Source organism: Carassius carassius, chromosome 5, assembly GCF_963082965.1.
Source record: "Carassius carassius chromosome 5, fCarCar2.1, whole genome shotgun sequence".
NCBI classification, from domain to species: domain Eukaryota; kingdom Metazoa; phylum Chordata; class Actinopteri; order Cypriniformes; family Cyprinidae; genus Carassius; species Carassius carassius.
Genome location: NC_081759.1, coordinates 2,052,755 through 2,074,212, shown reverse-complemented (window position 1 = coordinate 2,074,212; position 21,458 = coordinate 2,052,755). Strand labels below are relative to the sequence as shown.

At 33.4% G+C, this 21,458-nt stretch overlaps 1 protein-coding gene and 1 long non-coding RNA gene across 2 annotated transcripts; both read right to left on the bottom strand.

Annotated features, from left to right (window-relative positions):
• Positions 1-5: 5 nt before the first annotated feature.
• Positions 6-2,045, bottom strand: LOC132140215 (uncharacterized). Its single transcript, XR_009433733.1, has 2 exons — positions 1,767-2,045; positions 6-250 (listed from the first exon to the last, which is right to left on the bottom strand). It is a non-coding gene; the product is annotated as an uncharacterized LOC132140215 (long non-coding RNA).
• A 306-nt stretch (positions 2,046-2,351) lies between these two features.
• On the bottom strand, positions 2,352-14,937 carry LOC132140214 (scavenger receptor cysteine-rich domain-containing group B protein). Its single transcript, XM_059549030.1, has 11 exons — positions 14,756-14,937; positions 13,324-13,356; positions 11,970-12,008; positions 10,663-10,974; positions 10,497-10,562; positions 7,833-8,147; positions 6,281-6,358; positions 5,970-6,041; positions 5,195-5,509; positions 4,271-4,369; positions 2,352-2,898 (listed from the first exon to the last, which is right to left on the bottom strand). The coding sequence occupies exons 1-11, from the start codon at positions 14,871-14,873 to the stop codon at positions 2,585-2,587; spliced, it is 1,761 nt and encodes a 586-aa protein (XP_059405013.1). The 5' UTR covers positions 14,874-14,937; the 3' UTR covers positions 2,352-2,584.
• Between the last annotated feature and the right edge of the window lie 6,521 nt (positions 14,938-21,458).

Here is a 21,458-nt window from a genome sequence, read left to right as displayed (position 1 = left end):
CTCTGTTAATAATAAGAGATTCATAGCTTTATTTCCACATATAAAAACATTGATGTTTAACCACGATATTTTAGGAAAGTCTGTACAGTAAAAAAAGTTACATCAAAAACATTTGATCAATTGTCTTCTCTTTCTTTACTTCATCCCCTTCTTTTTTATCAAATGTTTAATTATATATTATATATAAAATACCGTAACATCATTTTTGCCCAAAATTTCTTTCCTAGCTCATAAAATAACCACCTAATACCTTACAGTTTTTTTTTTACAATCGCTATGACAGTTTTTTCAATACCTTTAATAAGTTTCCTAAACTCTAAACACGGTTAGCACAACATCCATCTTTGTAGGCTATACAGTTAACACATTTCTTGTTGCTTGTATACAAAATGCATACAGTTTAACACCAATTTAAAATGCTTGAACTTCTTTTACACACAAGCTCAACCAAGACCAAAACTATGTAATTTTACAGTCAAATTTACAAATGCTTTCACATTTGACTTTGTAAGTCAGAACAGATAACATCATGTTCTAAACATAACTTATATAGGCTAAAGTCAAAGTGAACAGCTGTTCATATTGTGAATTGTAACACAAATATATTCCCTGTATTTTATTCCATTGCTAATGAGAAACAGCTTATTGCAGTTATGCAAATATATAAATCACAGCTGATTCCCATCTAGGAACCACACTCAGGTGTTGAGGTTTTTTCAATCACATGATCATTCGGTATACAGTAAAAGAGGACCTATTTGGGCTGATCTTTTGTGGAAAAGTGCACTCCTGCGTAAATGTGAGATTTTAGAAGATCTGTACCAAAGACTGATGCCAGAGAAAGGAGACAGGTGGGAGAGCACTTGCCAATATTTGTGATCACATGGAACAATGTGCATTCCACCATTCCCAGAGCAGTCAGTCAATGATGTCTCTATTCCTTGGCCCTTACTCCCTTTTCCTCAACCTCACTGAGGGAGATGCCAGGATACAATGGATGCTGCATGCCAAGGCAAACTTAGAAGTTTGGGCAGATTAGATCACATTTATTTATTTAATTTTTATTTTTCTGTTCTGTAAATTTTGTATTTTCACATAATGACATAAATTATAAATAAATGACAGATATATTGCACTTTTGTCTTGAATTTTTGTTTTCTTTCCTTTTCTAGTGTCCTGTTGCAAATAAAGCCATTGCAACTGCAGCAATTCTGTCTGTCTTCGTTCCCCCATAAACCGTTCATTCTCTAAAGCTACTATGAGATGGTCATTCAATTTTTGCACTGAATTTCTGCAAGCAAAATCATCAAAATACATGCATTTACTAAACCCAACAAAACAAAAATGTAGAGAGGCTTCAAAAGAAACTACAGTGCAAAACACAATCTATGATCAATAGAATATACTGTCTATTGTATAAGAGCAGACCTGACACATAAAATAATGCAGTTTCTGTCATTTCAGCTGATGATAGTGTTTTTTTTTTGTGATTGACTAAATGTTCCTGTTGGAAGAGAACATGTGTTAGTGTTTTGAATAATTATTTGATTTTGAAACATGTTTGCAGTGTTTTGTTAGACATAGTGTATTGTGTTAGCTTATTATTGTATTTTGAACATTAGTTTTGGGGTTTAGTTTACAATGTGTGATTTTGAGCATGAAATTAACCGTTTTGCCAATTGTGTGTTTTAGGTGTGTTGGTGCGGTAAGAGTTTAGAAAACTTGTTAAATGTATTGAAAAAACTGTTATAGCCATTGTAAAAAACTGTAAGAGTTAATGCAATTAAGCCAATGACATGGTTTAGTTTCCTCAGTGGAAATGCAATATTCCTTTTATCCCATTAATTACTTTTTCTTTATTTATATCTACTCAAAAAAATAGACAAAAGAAGAACAGAAGAAAATGAAAAGCATTTTTTTTTTTGCATTAAAGCCATTATTTATCCCAATCAAAACGGACCTGAGAAAATCTTTTACTTAACGAGCCAATTGTTTTTTTTTCAACTGAATAATGAAGGCTATTTTTCATTCAATAAAATGCAAAGATCTACATTCTTTGAAAAATCTTAAAATATTTAAAATAGAATTATTTTATGTTTTACTTTTAGCATTCAGGCAACAGATCCAGAAGAATCTAATCTTTATATATATATATATATATATATATGTATATATATATAATCGGAAACATACGCTTTCTTTATGGCATAATAAATTTGGTGCTTGCAATCAAAATGACAGGCTAAAAAGTGTCTAAAACTTTGGTTTCACTGTATATCAATAGTTTAAAATTAATAATTTTCACCTATGTGTACACATTCTTATAGTTTATAAAGTGCATAATTAGAATGTTCATTCATAATATTTATTACGGTTATTTATATACCAGTATTTGCATAATCTATTTTTTCTTGTTTCACACCCAATAACTATTTCATCCTTAAAATCTCCTCGTCAGGGTTGGCGTGAGTGTTATGTACAAAATTTATGCAAGTCCTGGAAACTCTTCCTCTCCCACTGCATTCACTGGACTGGGGTGGTGGGTGTGGTTTGTGGTGGGCGTGACTTGTGGTGGGTGGAGTCATTAAAGTTCACACGTGACACTGGCATCCTCTGAATGGTCACAGTTGTGGACGTTCCATGCTATGTGAGAGCACTGAGTGAGAGTAGCTTCTCTGCCTGTGCACTTCAGATTGTCCATCTGGATTGTGCCACGGCCGGGACCGAAGTAGGCCATCACCTGGGCGGCTCGAAGCAGCCCACAGCCCATCTGCCTGCACACCACCTTCCCATCCGCCAGATCCCAAGCATCATCGCACACGGTTCCCCATTCTCCTCTCAGGAATATCTCCACACGGCCCTCGCAGCGGTTTATGCCCCCAATGAGCCTGATTGTACCTCAAGAAGAGAAAGAAAGACATAAGCTGTGTGCATCCTAAACAGTAAGTGAGATTAGAAATAGTGTGCACTAAATCACAGTTTGTAGAAAACAGATGGTCAAAGGTGAAAAATGTTTAGTTTTGTAGAAAGTGGGCATGCATTCAAGCATGCCTTTTCAGTCTTTATTTCCCACAACCCCTATATTATTTCAAACATTTTCTTGCTTAATATCTTAAGATTTTTTTTCTTGAAAAGATCCAGACTTCTATAATAGCTAATAACATTCAATACCAAAATCTTATCACGTCTATCCAATCTATCACAGTTTCATTATTTCACATAATGTAAATACAAATAATGAAACTTTATTATGTAAAAGATATTATATGAAAACTAAATAATGTCTTGATTTGTCTTCATATGAGAACATTTCAAAAAAATATATGTGGTTAAGAATAGGGATGCAAAAAAATTTATCGCAATTAATTGCATTCAAAATAAAAGTTTGTATACATACTATGTTTGTGTACTACACATATATTTATTATGTATATATAAATACACACATATTAATATATTTAAAAATATATTTTTTGTATACATATTTATACTTGTATATTATTCATTTTATTTTAAAATATTTTATATATAAATCTAACATATTTTTCCTTGGTAAATACATGCATGTGTGTGTATTTATATATACATAATAAATATACACAGTACACACACCTATAGCATGATATCGTATATAAATATATATAATTTATAAATATATAAATATATAAACTTTTATTTTGAAATGCTATTATTCGTTCAGCAGCTCTAGAATATATTATAGATTCATATTCATAGCATTATTTATTTCTATATTCACTGGCAAATATGTTGCTGTTTTTCTCCAATACTTTATAAAAGACTATAGATATTAAATATAAAAAAATATAAATATCTAAAAAAAAAGTGCTCTCAAATTTTTTTTATCTTTTTTTTTTTTTACTAAGTAGGTTATAGCAAATGTTTCATTATATATAGGGTTTGTGTTAACTTTGAGCATAAAGTCTTAAAAACATGAAGTCATGGCATTAAATGTGGCATGCAAAAAAATAAAAAAAGTTTTGTTTTCCAGTACAAAAATCTACATATCCTTAAATCAAGACGCATTTACTTCAGATGCCATTTGAACATATGAAGCATTGTTTTGTTAGAACCTGAACAAATTGAAGTGAATCTACGCCTAAAATGAGAACAATCTTCTGTCAGTGAGGTATGAAAACATGTTTTCCCTTTGAATTAAGCTTTTAACTTGACCGGTTATTTTAAAGGGACAGTTCACTCAAAAAGGAAGTAACGAATGTTTCTGTAATGAATTTGAGTGTGAGGTTTTTACCATCCGCTGGTGTTGGTGTTGTAGTTGGTCTTGCAGTTGTAGGTTTCTCTGTGATTCCTATGCCAAAGTCTCTTCCAGCTAACTCAAAATCCATAGGTGCTAAAAAAAAGAAAACATAAATTAAGTTAGGAAACTTTTGATTAACTTTGATTTACTGTGACTGAACGTACTCTTTTATACACATTAAGCTGTGTTTCTTATTCATGAGGCAAGGGTTGATACTTTCATTCCTTTATCTGGTGTTTATTTGAGTCTTTCCCTTTTCTCTTCAATGCTCATCTATTAGACGCATGCATGCATATATTTATGCGTTAGTGGATGCACGTGGCCTGTGCGGAGGACAGCTTTCCCTGCGGCTCTGTGCTGATGATGATTTGCTCCGACGGGCCTCTTTTATTTTTCATGTATACACAGCGACTGATGTATGGAGGATGCATCTAAAGTTGCTGCAAGTTACAAATGCTGATCTGTAATCAGTGTAGCGATTTCTCTAACGATGGCTGAAGAGATTTAGATTTAGATTTACATACACTGCCATTCAACAGTATGGGATCAGTTAGATCCCAAAGAAATTTCTCCTGCTCATCAAGGTTGCATTTATTTGATAAAAAAATACAGATTCTTTATTTTTTTTAAATATATTTTGAAATATTATTGCAATTTAAAATAATAGTTTTTTATTTTAATAGTCAAAATATAATTTATTCCTTTGATGCATAGCTGATTTATTTTATTTTATTTATTTTTTTTATTTTTTTGTAACATGTGATAATTTTTCTGGATTATTTGATGAAAAGAAAGTGAAAAAGAACATCTCAGATACATACTTAATCCTTATAAATGTAAAATGCATGGCTTTTCAAAACTATTCTTTTCTACAGTATGTGATCATTGAATGAGACTGTAATGTCATATTTCTCTTACGTGCACAGATGACTCCAGCGTCTTCGTTATGGCCGCAGTTATGCTGTCCCCAGCCCAGATTGAAGCAGTCGGACAGCTTCTGCTCATTTCCGCGGCAGTCCACGTTATCCAGCAGTATGGGGCCAGAACCGTAGCCGAAGTAAGCCAGAGGTTTGACTGCGATAGGCGGCCCACATCCCACCTGTCTGCAGACCACCTGAGCGTTGACCATATCCCAGTCATCATCACACACTGTTCCCCAGACGGTGAAGTAGCGGATTTCCACTCGGCCCTGACAGCTGTTGAGACCATTCACCAAACGGACGCTCGGCTTCTCTGAAAGAGCCACGGATGAAGAGGGTCAGAGAGAGAGACAACATACACTACTGGTCAAACACTTGGGGTCAGTGAAAGAGACTCTTCTGCTCATCAAGGCTGCATTTTTTTTTTTATGTATGTCAGTGTTGAAAACTGTCGTGCTGCTTCATAAGGTTGTGGGGAATTTGATACATGTTATTTTTCAGGATTCTTTGATGAATAGACAGTTCAAAAGAACAGTGTTTAAATGAAACAGAAATAATTGGCAACATTTCATAATTGTCTTTACCGATCAATTTAATCTATACATTCATCCATTCTAAATATGTAAGTAAATAAATAAAATAATAGTGTTAAAATAATAAAATAAATAGTATCTAAATAAATATGTAATTTATGAAATGTAATTGAATGTAAAAGTAGATTTTTGCTATCTATCAATTTAAATGTATAAATAAATCCATAACTGATTTAGTACCTTTAGTTGTTGAGGCTGTAGTGATCCCTGTGGTTACTGTTTCACGTTGTACTGCTACTGGCATTTCTGTCACTAAAGAAAACAGAGAAAGATGTCAGAAAAGAAGGAGGAACACAGACAAAACATGTGCGCTTAGTGACGCCATCTGCTGGTGCTTGAAGGGGCTTTATAATGCAGGACGATCCTGATGACTCAAACTGATGGTCAGGCACGGCAGTTAATAACAATGAATTGGCTATTAAATCAACTGTGCATAATTGAAAGTAGCAGGTAAAGTTACAGGCCCTGTACAGTACAGACAGTGTTTATACCTGCTGTGCTTTCAGGAACAATGAACCCTCTGCCTATAGTCTCTGTGTTGATAACTGGGACCATGGTGGAACTGGCATCTGAAATATACGAGAGAGAGACAGACAGAGAGAGTTAGAGCTGCTATCAAATGAAATACAGCAGCACAGAATATGCACATACAGTCAGGTCTGAAAGATCACATTGAAAATGTATGTTTATAAATAAAGTTTCACATAAAAAGCATCTGGTAAATTAATACAAATGTTTGTTACATTTGTTACATTTACATTTAATTTTAATATTAAATGTAAAAAAAAAAAATTGTACACACACACACACACATATATATATATATATATATATATATATATATATATATATATATATATATATATATATATATATATATATACACAGTGGGGCTCGAAAGTTTGGGCACCCCTTGCAGAATCTGTGAAAATGTGAGTAATTTTCAAAAAATAAGAGAGATCATACTAAATGCATGTTATATTTTATTCAGTACTGTCCTGAGTAAGATATTGTACATAAAAGATGTTAACATTTAGTCCACCATACAAAAAAAATGCTTAAATTATTAAAATGAGTCCCTTGTTTGTTCATGCACGGGACTCATGCACAACCATCACAAAACAGAAAGACAGTCGTGGATCATCAGGTAACAGCACACAGTATTGAGAACCAAGGGTTCCCAAACTTTTGAGTGGGGTTATTTTAATAATTTAAGCATTTTTTTTGTATGGTGGACTAAATGTTAACATCTTTTATGTACAATATCTTACTCAGGACAGTACTGAATAAAATATAACATGCATTTAGTATGATCTCTCTTATTTTTTGAAAATTACTCACATTTTCACAGATTCTGCAAGGGGTGCCCAAACTTTCGAGCCCCACTGTATATATATATAGTAATAATTCAAGTGATTATATTGATCACATTTAATAAAAAAATCAGTATATTAAATGCAAATGTAAACAACAACATATATATAATGTTTATTGTTAAAAAAAAAAAGTTAAATTAAAACCATTACAAAATATAATATAATATTATATATATATATGTGTGTGTGTGTGTGTGTGTAGTAATAATTCAAGCAATTATATTTATCATATTTAATAAATGTAAACAACAACAAAACATTTATTCCATACACACACACACACACACACACACACACACACACACACACACAGTATATTTATACAGTATGAATAATTCAAGCAGTTATGATGATCATATAATTACATTAAAAAAAATATTGCAATTGCATATAAATAAAATAGCAAAAATAATGAAAAAAGGTCAAATATATAAATATATATAAATATATATATGGTTTGTAGCACAAGTACCTTTAATATTCTTTAGCTGTTCTTGTAGTTATTTACATATATGACAGAAAATGGGGATTTTATGTGCGAGTTTTGTGAGTTCCATTTATTTTAGTATAAAAACCAATGAATCAGAAGTCTTGCACATTCACAGAAAATAGCTGACTTCTGCCTTGTGAAATAAGGAGTATCCTGAAGAAGAAGAAAGAAACCCACCTGAGCAGATGACCCCGGTGTCCTCATGATGACCACAGTTATGTATTCCCCAGCCGAGGCTGTAACAGCTGGCCAGGCTGCCCTCCTTCCCTTTACAGTTCACGTTATCCAGCAAAATCTGTCCCGTGCCGTAGCCGAAGTAAGCGTTTGTAGGTGCGCCGACAGCCAGTCCACAGCCGATCTGTTGACACACGACTGCGGCGTCTACCATGCTCCAGTCATCATCACACACCGTCCCCCAGCTGCCCTGATAGTAGATCTCCACCCGGCCCTGACAGCGGTCCCCGGTCCCCGCCAAACGCACTGCTCCGTCTCCTACAGCACAGGAGGGTCAGGTGGGCTTTATATATACAGTACAGAAATAGTAAGATATACATATACTATATATGTGTATATATATATATATATATATATATATATATATATATATATATATATATATATATATATATATATGAGTCAACCAAGTGAGTATGTGCTGTACTGTTATAAAGTAAACATTGATTTACATAACAAGCATTATAAAATCAGCATCGGCACCAAATTCATAATTTTTGCTCAGTTTGAGTCTTTGAATAAAATTGAGCCTCCTTTTTTTCCTCCATATTCTCACTACATCAGACTATATGAGCCATAAAAGCCTGTTTGAAATGTAAAAAAATTTAAGAATATTTTTCTCTCGCTCTCTATACATATGTGTGTGTGTGTGTGTGTGTGTGTATGAATATAATTATATATATATATATATATATATATATATATATATATATATATATATATATATATATATTAATCTTTATTTATGTATATATAATCTTTATTTATTTTATTAATATTAATAAAAATATTTTTTATAAATTGTGGCAATGCACCAAATATCTCTGAAATATTTACTAGTCTTAATTTGAAAAACAAAAATAAAGAAAATATTCTTGTTTTAAAGAAAGAATTCATCCCTCAAATTATTAACCCTGCCTAACATAAAACAATATAAAATCTATTAATAGTCAGAAAAACTGTCAGTGGGAGTTGATTAACCTAATATATTTAAAAATCTCAAAAAGTTTCGTTGTTGTTGTTGTTGAGTATCACATTTGATCCGTCAGGCTTTTATGGCTCATATAGTCTGATGTAGTGAGAATATGGAGGAAAAAAGCAGCTCGATCAAAGCAACGTTTGCTTGATAAAAGTCAGTCAAGATTTGACAGAAAAAAGGCATGAAGCACGAGCTGAAGCTGGATGATTGTATGTGGCACTAAAAGAGCTTTGACCTGATAAAGAAGAAGAAGAAATCTGACGACAGAAGGCTGTTTGATCATTTAGAGGTCTTAGAACATCATCTATTCTTTTCACTGTTATTTATTATGTCAAGATTTTTCCAGAAACATTATGAAATCATCAGGAAACGCCTGTTGTTTGTTCAACACAATTATCTACATTGCCTCTAGAAATCATATAGTTTGCTCCATAGAGGGTGTGGTCAGATCATCGGTAATATTATTCTGCTGACCGTAACTCGGCATTGAATATGAAGCAAACGGAGGGCTATGGTTTCCAAAAAACACACACTGAAGTTCCTCGCAGTGTTTTATTGAATGACGCCACCACATGGACTCAAAACCCTCTCGTATTGTCAGAGGAACAAAGCCTCGATGGTGATTCCATACTAAAAAATGCCATTCAATTCCCAAGGCTTTGTTACTTTCTTATATCATAACCTCTGAACTAGATATGGGCAGCCAATTCTCATAACTGAAACAGTACATGAGAACAAAGAGAGGATGAACATGATCCCTCAAAAAGAGTTCTGCTGTGATCTTTAGTTCAGTCCATTACTAAAAAACTATTACTATTAATACATTATTATAAATTACTCAATGAATGTTATAAATTAGAAGTTGAACTGAAATTAAATTATATAATAAAATAACTAGATAAAAAAAATTATAACTAAAGCAAAAATTAAAATAAAATTAATAAAATCTATATAGACATATTTAAAAAATACTAATAATAAAAATGACAAAACAACACATATACAAATAAAAACAAATTTAAATATAAAAAATTGAAGTTTTATATTATGAGATCTAGGATATTGTGTCACATTTTAAAATATGTACAAAAAGGCCCTAATATTTGATATTTTGGATAATTTGCTATGCATTACATCATGCATGTCTTAATATATTAAAATATTAAAATGCATAAAATATTATTATGAAATTATTAAAATTGCTTACTCATATAAAATATATTATTTATATAATAAATAAAATCTTAAAAAATAGTTAAAGTTAAATTTAAATTAAGCTTAAATGATTTTAGGATTATACTTGTTCTAATCGAAATGTTTCAATCAAATATTGTTTTAATTCATTATCAAATGTCCTTAATATAACGTTGTTGTAAAATCCCAAAACATAAAATACCTAGTTCCTAAGAATGACATCATCCTCCTCTTCCAGGAAGTGACATAATTTTGGAGGGAAATCAACAGTACAAAAAACATAATGAATTCTGTGGTGTATTTTGTCTCTCTAAAATCTTGCATCATGTTTAATCAAATTAGCTTGCTGATACTGACCATTACATCAAAATGAACTTCAAGTTGATATCCTCATGTGAAAGTTAAAAAAGGCCAGAATAAACTGTGCAACTTACTTAAAGCAGAGATGGGACGGGGCGGTGTGGTGGGCTCCAGGCTTCGAGGTTCTATCACATTATTGCCTGTGAGAAATGAAAAATGAATGATTAATTTATCTTGAAATGAATTATTAGTTGAGCTCATGCAAGGAAATCAGCTTTGATGCCTCGGCTTCCTCCATACCTTTACAGGTGACGGCCACGTCTTCATAGTGGTAGCAGTTGTGTACGCCCCATCCCTGATTCCTGCACTGACTCAGCTCCATCTCTCCTCCCTTACAGTCCACGTTGTCCAGCAGGATGGGCCCGGAGCCCTGGCCAAACTTGGAGCTGCTCCCCACAGCCACAGCCACACCACAGTCCAGCTGCCGGCAAACCACATTGGAGTCCACCATGTCCCAGTCATCGTCACACACCGTCCCCCACGTCCCGTTATGAAGCACCTCCACGCGCCCCTCGCAGACGTTCCTGCCATTCACCAGCCGCACTGCAGGACCTGGAGCACCAGATCATTACTTGGTTAGTATGAACCAGACACTATTATAGTTTTCATTCATTAAATTACATTATATCTCTGGTGTGTTTTTTGTTTCATTCTTAGACTTTAAGAAATACTCTTGCACCTTAACTGAGTTTAGGATTAATAGAAAATCTGTAGATGTGCTTGTTTTTTATTCAGTTTGAACCATATCAGTACTGTGGAACTAAGTGGTGAACTTTACATGTACCATGGTAAACATACGGTGCTACAATTTATTTTAAAGAAGGCAAAAAAGTAAAAAAAAATGCACAATGCAGTATGTTTAGATATTTATATTTATATAAATATTTGCATATTTATATTTACATGATTTTACAAGAATGCCATGATATTTCCATTATATATTACCATGGTATCTTATCTAAAAAAAAAAAAAAAAAAAAAACAAGAAGGTGAATCATTAAAAAAAATGTAAAAAATAAAATAAATAATATTTGAATATTTATATTTACATAGATTTACATGAATGCCATGATATTGCCATTGTATATCGTCATGGTATCATATGTAAATAAAATGGTGTTAATCCAAAAAAGTTAATCATTAAAAAAACAAACAAATATGACTTTCTGGTCCTTTTTTGCTAGTGTTCATCATGTAATGCCGATGAAAGCTGTGGGTTTCTGTATAACACAAGCTGAAGCGCAGAGCTGCACGGCTCACATATAATGATATAATGAAGCCTGTAAGAATGTTTCTAATCCCCTTCAACTTAACGTACAATAATAAGTCTAAATATGACATATGACTCCAAAAAGAGAGCGAGAGCATAACGCTGGAGAAGGGATTGTGTAAATTGTGCGAGAGGAAGTGTCCTGTCTTTTTTCCTGTGCCTTAGAGGCAATTATGATCCGGTCCTGCCGTGATCCTGCCAATGGGCAAACATATCTTCTCTTAAAAGGCTGTGTTCTTGTGTAAAGGGTGAGAAAGTGAATTGCATAGACGCTCACCTTGAGACTGTGCTGTCACCGAGGCATTTGTGTTGTTGGCTGTGAGAAAAAAAGAAGAAAAAAAACAACAGGAGAGAAAGTCAGAGAGCAAGAGAGAGAGAGAGAGAGAGAGAGAGAGAGAGTAAACAATGATTGTGGTCAATTATTTGTTGAAAGGAGGTTCTTGGCCCTCCAGAGCTGCAGCTCTCTATATCTACTACATCTATTTTCCTGTAATTTTAGACTGGTGGAACAGGAAGACTTTGACTTCAGCTCGGGCTGTGAAACAGACTCACAGAAGAAAATCACACACCTCTCGTAATGCAAGATCAGACACTGAGATATGTGCTGTGAATCTAATCAGATTCAGCTGATGGGACAGTGGATACTGAATCTGATAAGTGTGTTTGGCTTCAGTGCTGCTGTCATAAAAGTGTATGTAGGTAATGTATAACATATAGTTCCAATCCAAATATATTTATAAATCTACATTTTTGACACTTTGCTAGACATTTCACCTAGACTTCACCTAGAATGTGCTGTTTTTCACAAAGCGTACCTCCTCAGACACACTTTCACTGAGGTCTGTTTGTTCTGTGTTTTGTAGCAGTGTTGAGACGCTAATGCTAGTTCCTATACACGCTTTTGTGTCAAACTGTGAATCGATGGTGTTTGATTTCAGCGTCTGACAAAGACAGCAGAAAAGAGGCTTTTTTTCCCATCACATCTCATTTAGGTCAATTCACAGACTTCTCCTCCTTCTTATTAATGTGTATGTCGCTGAAATGTTAGTCACGCTAAAGATAGCACTTCAGACGTGTGGGATAATTCACATGTACACTTTAGGATTTATATAAAGCAGTTGAAAAAAAAAAAACGGTGTAGAAATAATTTTCAGTTCGATCATGAGTAAATTTCAGGTTTGATTATAAGTAGAGCATGAAATATTTTACATCAGAAAATGTAATTGTGACTTTTTATCTCACAATTCTGAGTGTATACAGTATCTCATAATTCAGACTTGAGAGGAAAAAAAAGTCTAAATTGCAAGATATAAACTCAAAGCAAAAGCAAAGCCTAAATTGTAACTGAAATAAAAAGCTGCAATTATTATTATTATTGTTTTAATGTTTTTATTGTGTGGAAGAAACAGGCTTTCATAAGTTCCATAAGTTTTTACATTGTACATTTTCCAACTGCTTGCCGCTACAATGTTGCAAGTGATTTAGAATGTTGCTTCATGGTTGCTATGGTGTTCTGAGTTGTTTTTAGAATGTTGTTATGAAGTGGTTGCTATGGATTTTTGTGTGGTTTCTAGGAAATTGTTAAGGAAAAGTCACAGGAAATGCAAAGTTTACTTTCAAATGATACTTACTGGAAACAGATCTTCGTTGGAGTTTGATATCTTCTGCACAGAGAAAAGATCAACACCATTATAAACATCATCTTCAAATAATTTAAATATGATACATCCTGTACAAACATTATCTCACATCTTTGTTAGTGTTTGAGTCACTGGCGATCATTTGTAAGATCTATTGAAAGTCATGGATCTGCTGGGAGTTGGGTTGTGTTGTGTACAGTGGAGGAAAGCACCCATAATACTCTGACACACACACACACACACACACACAGACACACACACACACTCACACACACGTCTTCTCAGATGTCCATGTTCTCGTTAAGTCTTTAGTTCAGCTGTTTTTTCACTGGGTATTTCCGGCTGTAGGCTTTCCATCCTGATGAATTACTCTGATCATTTGGTTCCATTCATTGAGCCTGGGGGCTGTTCACTTTGATTTTAATTATTGTTCTTTTAAAGCAGATATTTAAAGACAGTGATTTAATACTTTCTGGTGTGGCGCAGTGGTTAAAACTTAATCTTGGTAACCGAAAGGTTCCCGGTCCGATTCCACGAGGAGTCTTGACCATTGAGTCATCGATAGGATCTGCATTTGTAATTTCGATTTTTAGATTTTGGTTTCTAGATTGTTCTGTGTGGTTAAGTCCGCTCTTTATTCTAAGGGATTTATGTTTTTTTTTATTTTTGTTGTTGTTTTTTGTTTGTTTGTTTTTGTTTTCTGAACACTTAAGTTACACAACATTTGATGTGAAGTTCATTAATGATCTTGGTTGAATTATGCATCAAAGTTTAGTAATGCAGTTATTCAATGCAGTTTCTCAGTATGAAACCTGCATGTATATTATATTATATTATATTATATTATATTATATTATATTATATTATATTATATTATATTATATTATATTATATTATATTATATTATATTATATTATATTATATTATATTATATTATATTATATTATATTATTAGCGAAATGCAGTTTATATAGTTTTAGATGGAGTGTTTCATACAAACTGCTAACATATATCATACAATAAATCATAAATATCTAAAGATTAATCTTTGAAATCTTCTGCTCACCAAGGCTGCATTTATTTGATAAAAAATACAGTAAAAAAAATATTAAATAATATTGCAGTTTAAAACAGCTGTTTTCTATGCAAATCTCTGTTAAAGTGTAATTTATTTCTGTGATGCTCCACTGTATTTTCAGCATCATTCATCCAGTCTTCAGTGTCACATGATCTTCAGAAATCATGAAAATATGATGAATTACTGCTCAAGAAACATTTCTGATTATTATCAATGTTGAAATCTGCTGTGCTGCTCAATATTTTTGTGGTCAAATAAATGCAGCCATGGTGAGCAAAAGAGACTTGATTACTCCAAATGTTTGACCGCTAGTGTAAAGTCCTTCTTATATCAGCTCAGACTCACCTTTTGGAAGGAAGCTGGTGACGGCGATCAGTAAGAACGAAGCCAGCAGGCAGGTGAGGATCCAGGCAGCAGATTTCCAGCATCTGCGCAGACTGTCTGACACACGCTGACCGTTCATGGCAGAATAGATCCAGCTGGACACCTACAGCACATACAATCACCTTCAATGAGTGCTTTAACTTCTCGAGATACGTTTATCTGCGTGCAGGATGACTTTTACTGCCGCTTCTTCTCACTGCAGTTGTCTGACTCCACACAACCAGGTTATTACAGTAACTAGGCTACTACTGAGTTTGCTGGTCAGTGATTGGACAGCTTCTCCTCATAGTATGTTATGTAAAACACATACTCTCACAACATCAACAACCACACATGCTCAGCCTGCAGGCCACAGGCCGATCTGGACAGACACGCATTGATTTACGAGAGCAGACCGATCGTTTGTGTGACCTGCTGCATGTTAATACGCCGTCCAGAGAGGTTTTTATGCTCCAGAGATGGTGTAAAATGGGACTATATGTAAATGAGTGAAGCATTTTTGCATGTGAAAGTCCCAGACACAGATAAACACATTCAAATCACAAGCTACTGTGAGTACACAGACCAGACTTTAAAATCTTTCCTAACTCATATTCATGGTCTGATTGTGAACGATACGTTTCTGCACAGAATTTCAATGCAATAAATGTTTTGGCTAATCTTCTCCTGTAGCTCAAACAGTAAAGCATGGTGCTCGCAATGGCAAGGTCACGTGATTCATTCGATTACTAGAATATGCATGATATATCTATATATAAATGTGTGTGTGTACTGTATACCCACACACACACGCTCTCCAACACTATTAAATTGTAAACCTTTGAGCTAATTAATAGATTGCTTCGTGAGGTTGCATTTTACAGTTATCTTTGTAGCTCTATAACTGAGTTCAGTTTTTGTCAGGATACATGTGGATTTAGCCTCGTTTACGACATTGAAATATTGAAAAAAAAAGTTTATTATTATCAGTTTTATAAACACAACACATTCTGTATCTGTTGTATTCTTTTATATCTTTGTGAGATTCTGCTCGTGAACTTGAACATCTTGTGTTAAAGGACATTGTGTGATGAAAGTATGATGTGCTAAGATTTAAACCTTACTCTTGTTTAATGATTTATGATTGCCCAATGAAGTCAGATATGCTTACATTCCATTGCCTCACTTCCTCTAGGATGCTGTATAAAAGTGACACCCAATGCACAATAAAGTTGAGCTTAGAATGAAACTTGTATATTCAAGTTTATAACATTTCTTTCTCTTTTTTGTTTTTCCCAAATCCTTCCTGACCTTACGCTGGAATGCGTGTAAATGGTGGGATTGGGCTCAGGATCTCGGCTCTGGGGGAGAATATGATATTCCGCGGCGCAGATAGGGAACATTCCGGGACTAGGGCGCACAAAAAGACATTTCTGCTGTCTGTGGTCACCATCGTCAGTGGCTAAACACTGCTTCCTGCGAATCTGTCACTGGGACCGTCCTGAGCGCTGGGGCGCCTCTCGGGTGCTGAAGGGGGGCAGATCACGCAGACTGGACAGAAAGCATTTAGACCAGTGAGAACCGTAGTTAACTAAAACCATTAAAATGTTTTATTGTTTATTATAAAGATTTTATTTGATTTTAATTTAGTTAGTTATTTAAAAAAAAAAAAATTATAAACTGAAATAACATTTGTAAAAAATATATTTTATCTAAGCATAGTTTCCATGCCATTTTAGTTTAACTTGATGTAATAAAATAACTAAAACTGAAACAAAAATAATAAAAAAATGAATATAAATGACAAAAATGCATAACAAAATTACTAAAACTTTAACTGAAACAAACATGAAAGCAGAAAATATAAACAAAATATCATTCAAAATAATAACAAAACTTAATGATACTAAAATGAAAATGCTGATAACTAACCATCAGATCAAACCAGAGTAGCTAATACAACTAAACCCATATTATACAAAAATAAAATATTAATTAAATAAAATTATTTGATTTTAGCTTGTTGCAAAGTCAAATAACTAAAACCGAAATAAAAAAAATAATAAAAGTAATTTATTTAAAAACAGAAACTAATAGAAATTACAAAAGCACAACATAATGACTAAAGCTTTAACTAATATTAAAATGAAAACTGACTATTTCAAAATAAAAATAAAAACTATAAAAGTATAAAAAGACTTACACTGCTTCAGCCAGCAGTTCACATAAATAGATGCTCAAAGGAAAACTGTATTGTAAGAGATCTCATTTCATGTTTTTCTCTCCTACAGGTGCCTCGAAAGTCAGAAACCTTGCAACGAGCATATAAAGCAGCCAAAATATAATCTAAATCTGAACCTCTATCTGACAGACCACAGAACACACCTCCTCACCAGCCAAGAATAAAATCCCATTCGCATGCACTTTCTTGCATTTTGAAAAGCTAAAACCCTGACGCTCAGATTGAGCAGCCAATTAGCTGCTGAGAACTTTCTAACGCAGTGGTGCGGTTGTGAAGGCCTGAAAATGAATCTAGTCACCAATATTATGGTTTTCAATACTCCATTCATAGCTGGATGCAGCAAGGATCCACGAGGGAATAATGTTGGCTTTTGTGTCGCCTGTGTTTGCCCTCCCTCTCTCTCCTTCTCACGCTGACAGATCCCAGGCGCTCGCGAAAATACCCCAGGATGAACCAGGAGAGAACTGTCATCTCGCTTTTGAATCCAAACTGGATTTTGATTCAAATTCCCAGTCAAAAGATCAACTTTGATTGCTTTCTTGTTTCTGATGTAATTTCTTTTCAATTAAGACTTTAAAGAAACAGGTGCAACAGGTGAACCTTAAGTCTAAATAATGGATATTTAAAAGAACCTACTTTTGAGGAGTAACTTAAATATATGTGTGATTCTATATATATATATATATATATATATTGTGAGTTATATATGCATACATATGCATTTTTTATTTACATTAAATTATATAATAATTGTATATATAATTTTGCATAAAAACTTGTATTTTAAAAAAGCAATAATTACTATAACTTTTTTTCCCACAATAACAGAATAAAAAATCTTGCTTTTAATTGCAAATATTTTTTTGCATAAAGCATATTTAGAAAAGTTGTGTTTAAGAAGCAATCATTTCAGAATTTCTAAACACCAATGCAAGATATTAATTGCAAAATGATCTTAAATTGTGTCCCATAATGAGAATGATAAACAGACCTTAGTTGAAAAGCAGTGTTCTTCACAGACACAAGAAAAGTCGATTTTTGTTTCCCAATGAAAATGTCCACTGTGTTTTATATTCAGATGGCTTGCAGCTCACAGGACGATTCTCCAGCTCTCAGAGTTAGACCGTAGCTGGGAAAAGAGAAAATCCGTAGTGCATCCGGCTGAAGAGCAACAAGGTCTTTCATCTCACTAACCTTGTGAGTCTATAAGTACCTGGCTGCTCGAGTACGTATTACGTAAAAAAAAAAAGACAATAGCATCGTATGTTAATGCGCTGACACCTAGTCCTGCCTGGTTTATGTGAATGAAGAGGAAAGGGAGGAGGAAAGAAGACAACAGTGAAAGCCGGCCCTTCACAGCTATCTCAGCATCTCTGGTTTCAGCTTGTGCTCACGAAAGGTGCAGTTCATCCGAAGCGCTCTGCAGGTGAGTGCTTTTGCACAATTACTGCCTAGCATTCACATTTTGCATATCTTATAATTTTGTTGTTTCTAGCCATCAACTGTCCTGCTCCTCTGCTGGATCAATAGTGTTCGGCCGCAGCCACAATATCAGTTCAGTGGCTTTCATCGCGCTTGAGTTTGGACAGCTTCCATAATCATTACAGTCCATGTGTGTTAGTGAAGCGCTTCAGCCCAACCAGCCTTTGACACATTTCAACTTCAATATATACACCACAAAGACTTACTGGACCAAAAACTACAGGTTGTGAGAGACTGACAGACTACTAGTTGTTTTTATTGTATTTTGTATTAACCATGTTCAGTGTTATTGCAATTTTCTTGTATACAGTACATATATATCCAAGATGTTATTAAAAATGAGAGAAATAGTGAATGTAAGTTTAATACCAGACATTTTAATCTATTTAAAAATTGTATGTTTTATGCTTTTTTATGCCTAAAAAGGATCACAATTAAAATTAAAGCAGTCTGCGTGCTCCCAGCTAATGAAGGGGTCAAAACCAAAGTCTGCTATGTATATAAAAGTCTTTTTAAGATATTTATTTCATTCATAAGAGTGAAGAAGGATTTCAGCCAAAATATTAGTTTAAAAAATACTTATTGCATTCAAAAACATTCCATTCATTTATAATACAAGGTTTTAACACAAACTACTGAACTTAATGTGATGCATAATTGTCAGTCATGTATATAAATGAAACAAGAATGAGATTATATAATGTTTTAGATACACGATAAACATCATATATTTATCATCAGAAAATTCTATTTATTATACTTCATGTAGGCCAATCTAATTTATTTTAATTAATTAAATCCGGTTGTTATACATCTATCCATATATAAACTTGTTCAGACTTTTTAACTAAATCACATTGTCTTCACAAGTAAAACATTCTATGGAATTCTATGGAATTTGAATAAATGTGGTTTTGAAATATAATTTAAATAAATTGAAATAGAGGCAGATTTGGTGAAATGGATGCTCTGCAGTGAATGGGTGCCGTCAGAATGAGAGTCCAAACAGCTGATAAAAACATCACAATAATCCACAAGTAATACAAACCTCTCCAGTCCACCAGTTAACATCTGGAGAAGACAAAAGCTGCATGTTTGTAAAAAAATGAATCGCTCCAGTGAAAGTCCATCTTCTGTTGTCTCTCACATCAAAATCCAGCCACATATTTAGAGCTGTTTTGGTTTGTAAACAGTGCTTGATCTGTGCAGATTTCTCTCCTGATTCAGACCAGACCCCTTTTTCACTGGAGGAAACATTATTGTGGATTATAGATTCATAGTTTCTTATAAACACACAGCTTGAAGTTGCTGAAACACAAAAGGAAGTAGGAAATAGTCACACAGCTGATTCACAAATCTCAAAGGTGACACAGAGAATGTCACTGCAATAAACAAACAAAACAAAAAAACAGTTATTTTAACTAAACAATTTCTCTCCTATTCAAATGTTGACAACTTAGATTAAGTAAATAAAGTTGAAAACCTTTTTGAATTGCAATTTCTAATCTTTTTTTAACATATTAAAAAATGCAAATACAGAAATATTAAGACCCAACCCAGGTAGCTGGAGTTTAAAGTTAAAATAAAACCGATTTTGACTCTCATAATTCATATTCATGTCTTATTGTGCTTCTTTGTTAATTAGACTTTCACAGAAACACTGTTAAACACACTGATTCATACAGTATACAGTATTTATTCTTTTGGAATTGAATAAATAAAACAAAGATGATTAAAGAGTATGTTTTATAGGAAAATACTATTGCTTTTTCTATTCATGTTTAACTTAATTGCTTTTGCTAGCAATTTTGGAGTGAAGATTTTCCAGTGCAGTGCCAATTATAGTATATTTTGCCACAGTAGTAAAAAGAAATGAATAGCTTGTCAAATAGCTTGTTATTTTGTACTGTTCTGTATTAAATCTGTATTATTCTGCTATGTGAGAATGACCTGACTACATAAACTGTGACAGATTGATTTTTGTGCTTATTCTTTAGACATGTTTTCTCTGACACTAAAGACTTCTTTACACAAAAGCTTTTATAATACTGAAGGACTGTATGTTTTTAATGCTTTGGTGTGTCTGTTGTTTAGTCAGTATTTTGGTTGTGGGAACACTGCTTTAGGGTGACAGTATAGCTTTCCATCATCGTGTTCTCATACAGATCTCTCTCACACACTGCATCTCATTCATATTAACTACTCTACATAGTATAGACTGGAATTTCTGTGGAGAGATTAACATGTATAGTGATGAACGCCATAATATTAAATGTAACAAATGTACTGAATATTCCACGATTTTTTAGAGGGTGTTACTATTTTTTCCTGAGATTTTAAGATAAATTACAGGAGGGTAAAAATGACTTTAGAAAGATGGTTGCATCATTATATGATTTCTACACAGAGATAAGTAGCTCTATAAGTAAAATCTGTTGACTTTAGCAATCGTTGTTGCATTATGTGCCAATGGTGACCATTCAGATATGGGGAAAAAGCACTCTTCAGGTTTTTTCTCCACAGTTTGCATGCCTGTAACCTGTACGTTTATTAATATCCTTTTAGATTTTGGGTCTTAACAAACTTTCCATTTGGCATCTTCTTTTTTAAGGCCCTGTATGGTTCAGTTCCACAGATATTGGGATCTAAATAAGGCTTCAAGACTAAATTGATAAACTGTACAAATTTTCAGTGGTCAAAAACCAAATGCGAGTCACTTTGCATACAGACGATAATTGTATTATTTACTATTTTTTTAAAGAGGAATGTCTGAAGAACAAATAATATTGAAATAATAAATGTCTGCAATCATATTTCCCTCTATTAATAGCCATAAATAATCATTTTCTGATGTTTGCAAGCCTCTACCTCAAAAAGTGTTAAATATATTCATTTTAAATCCTTAAACTTTATTTAAAGAGGAAAAAATATTGTTGAAACTAAAATTTGAGCTTTTTCCTT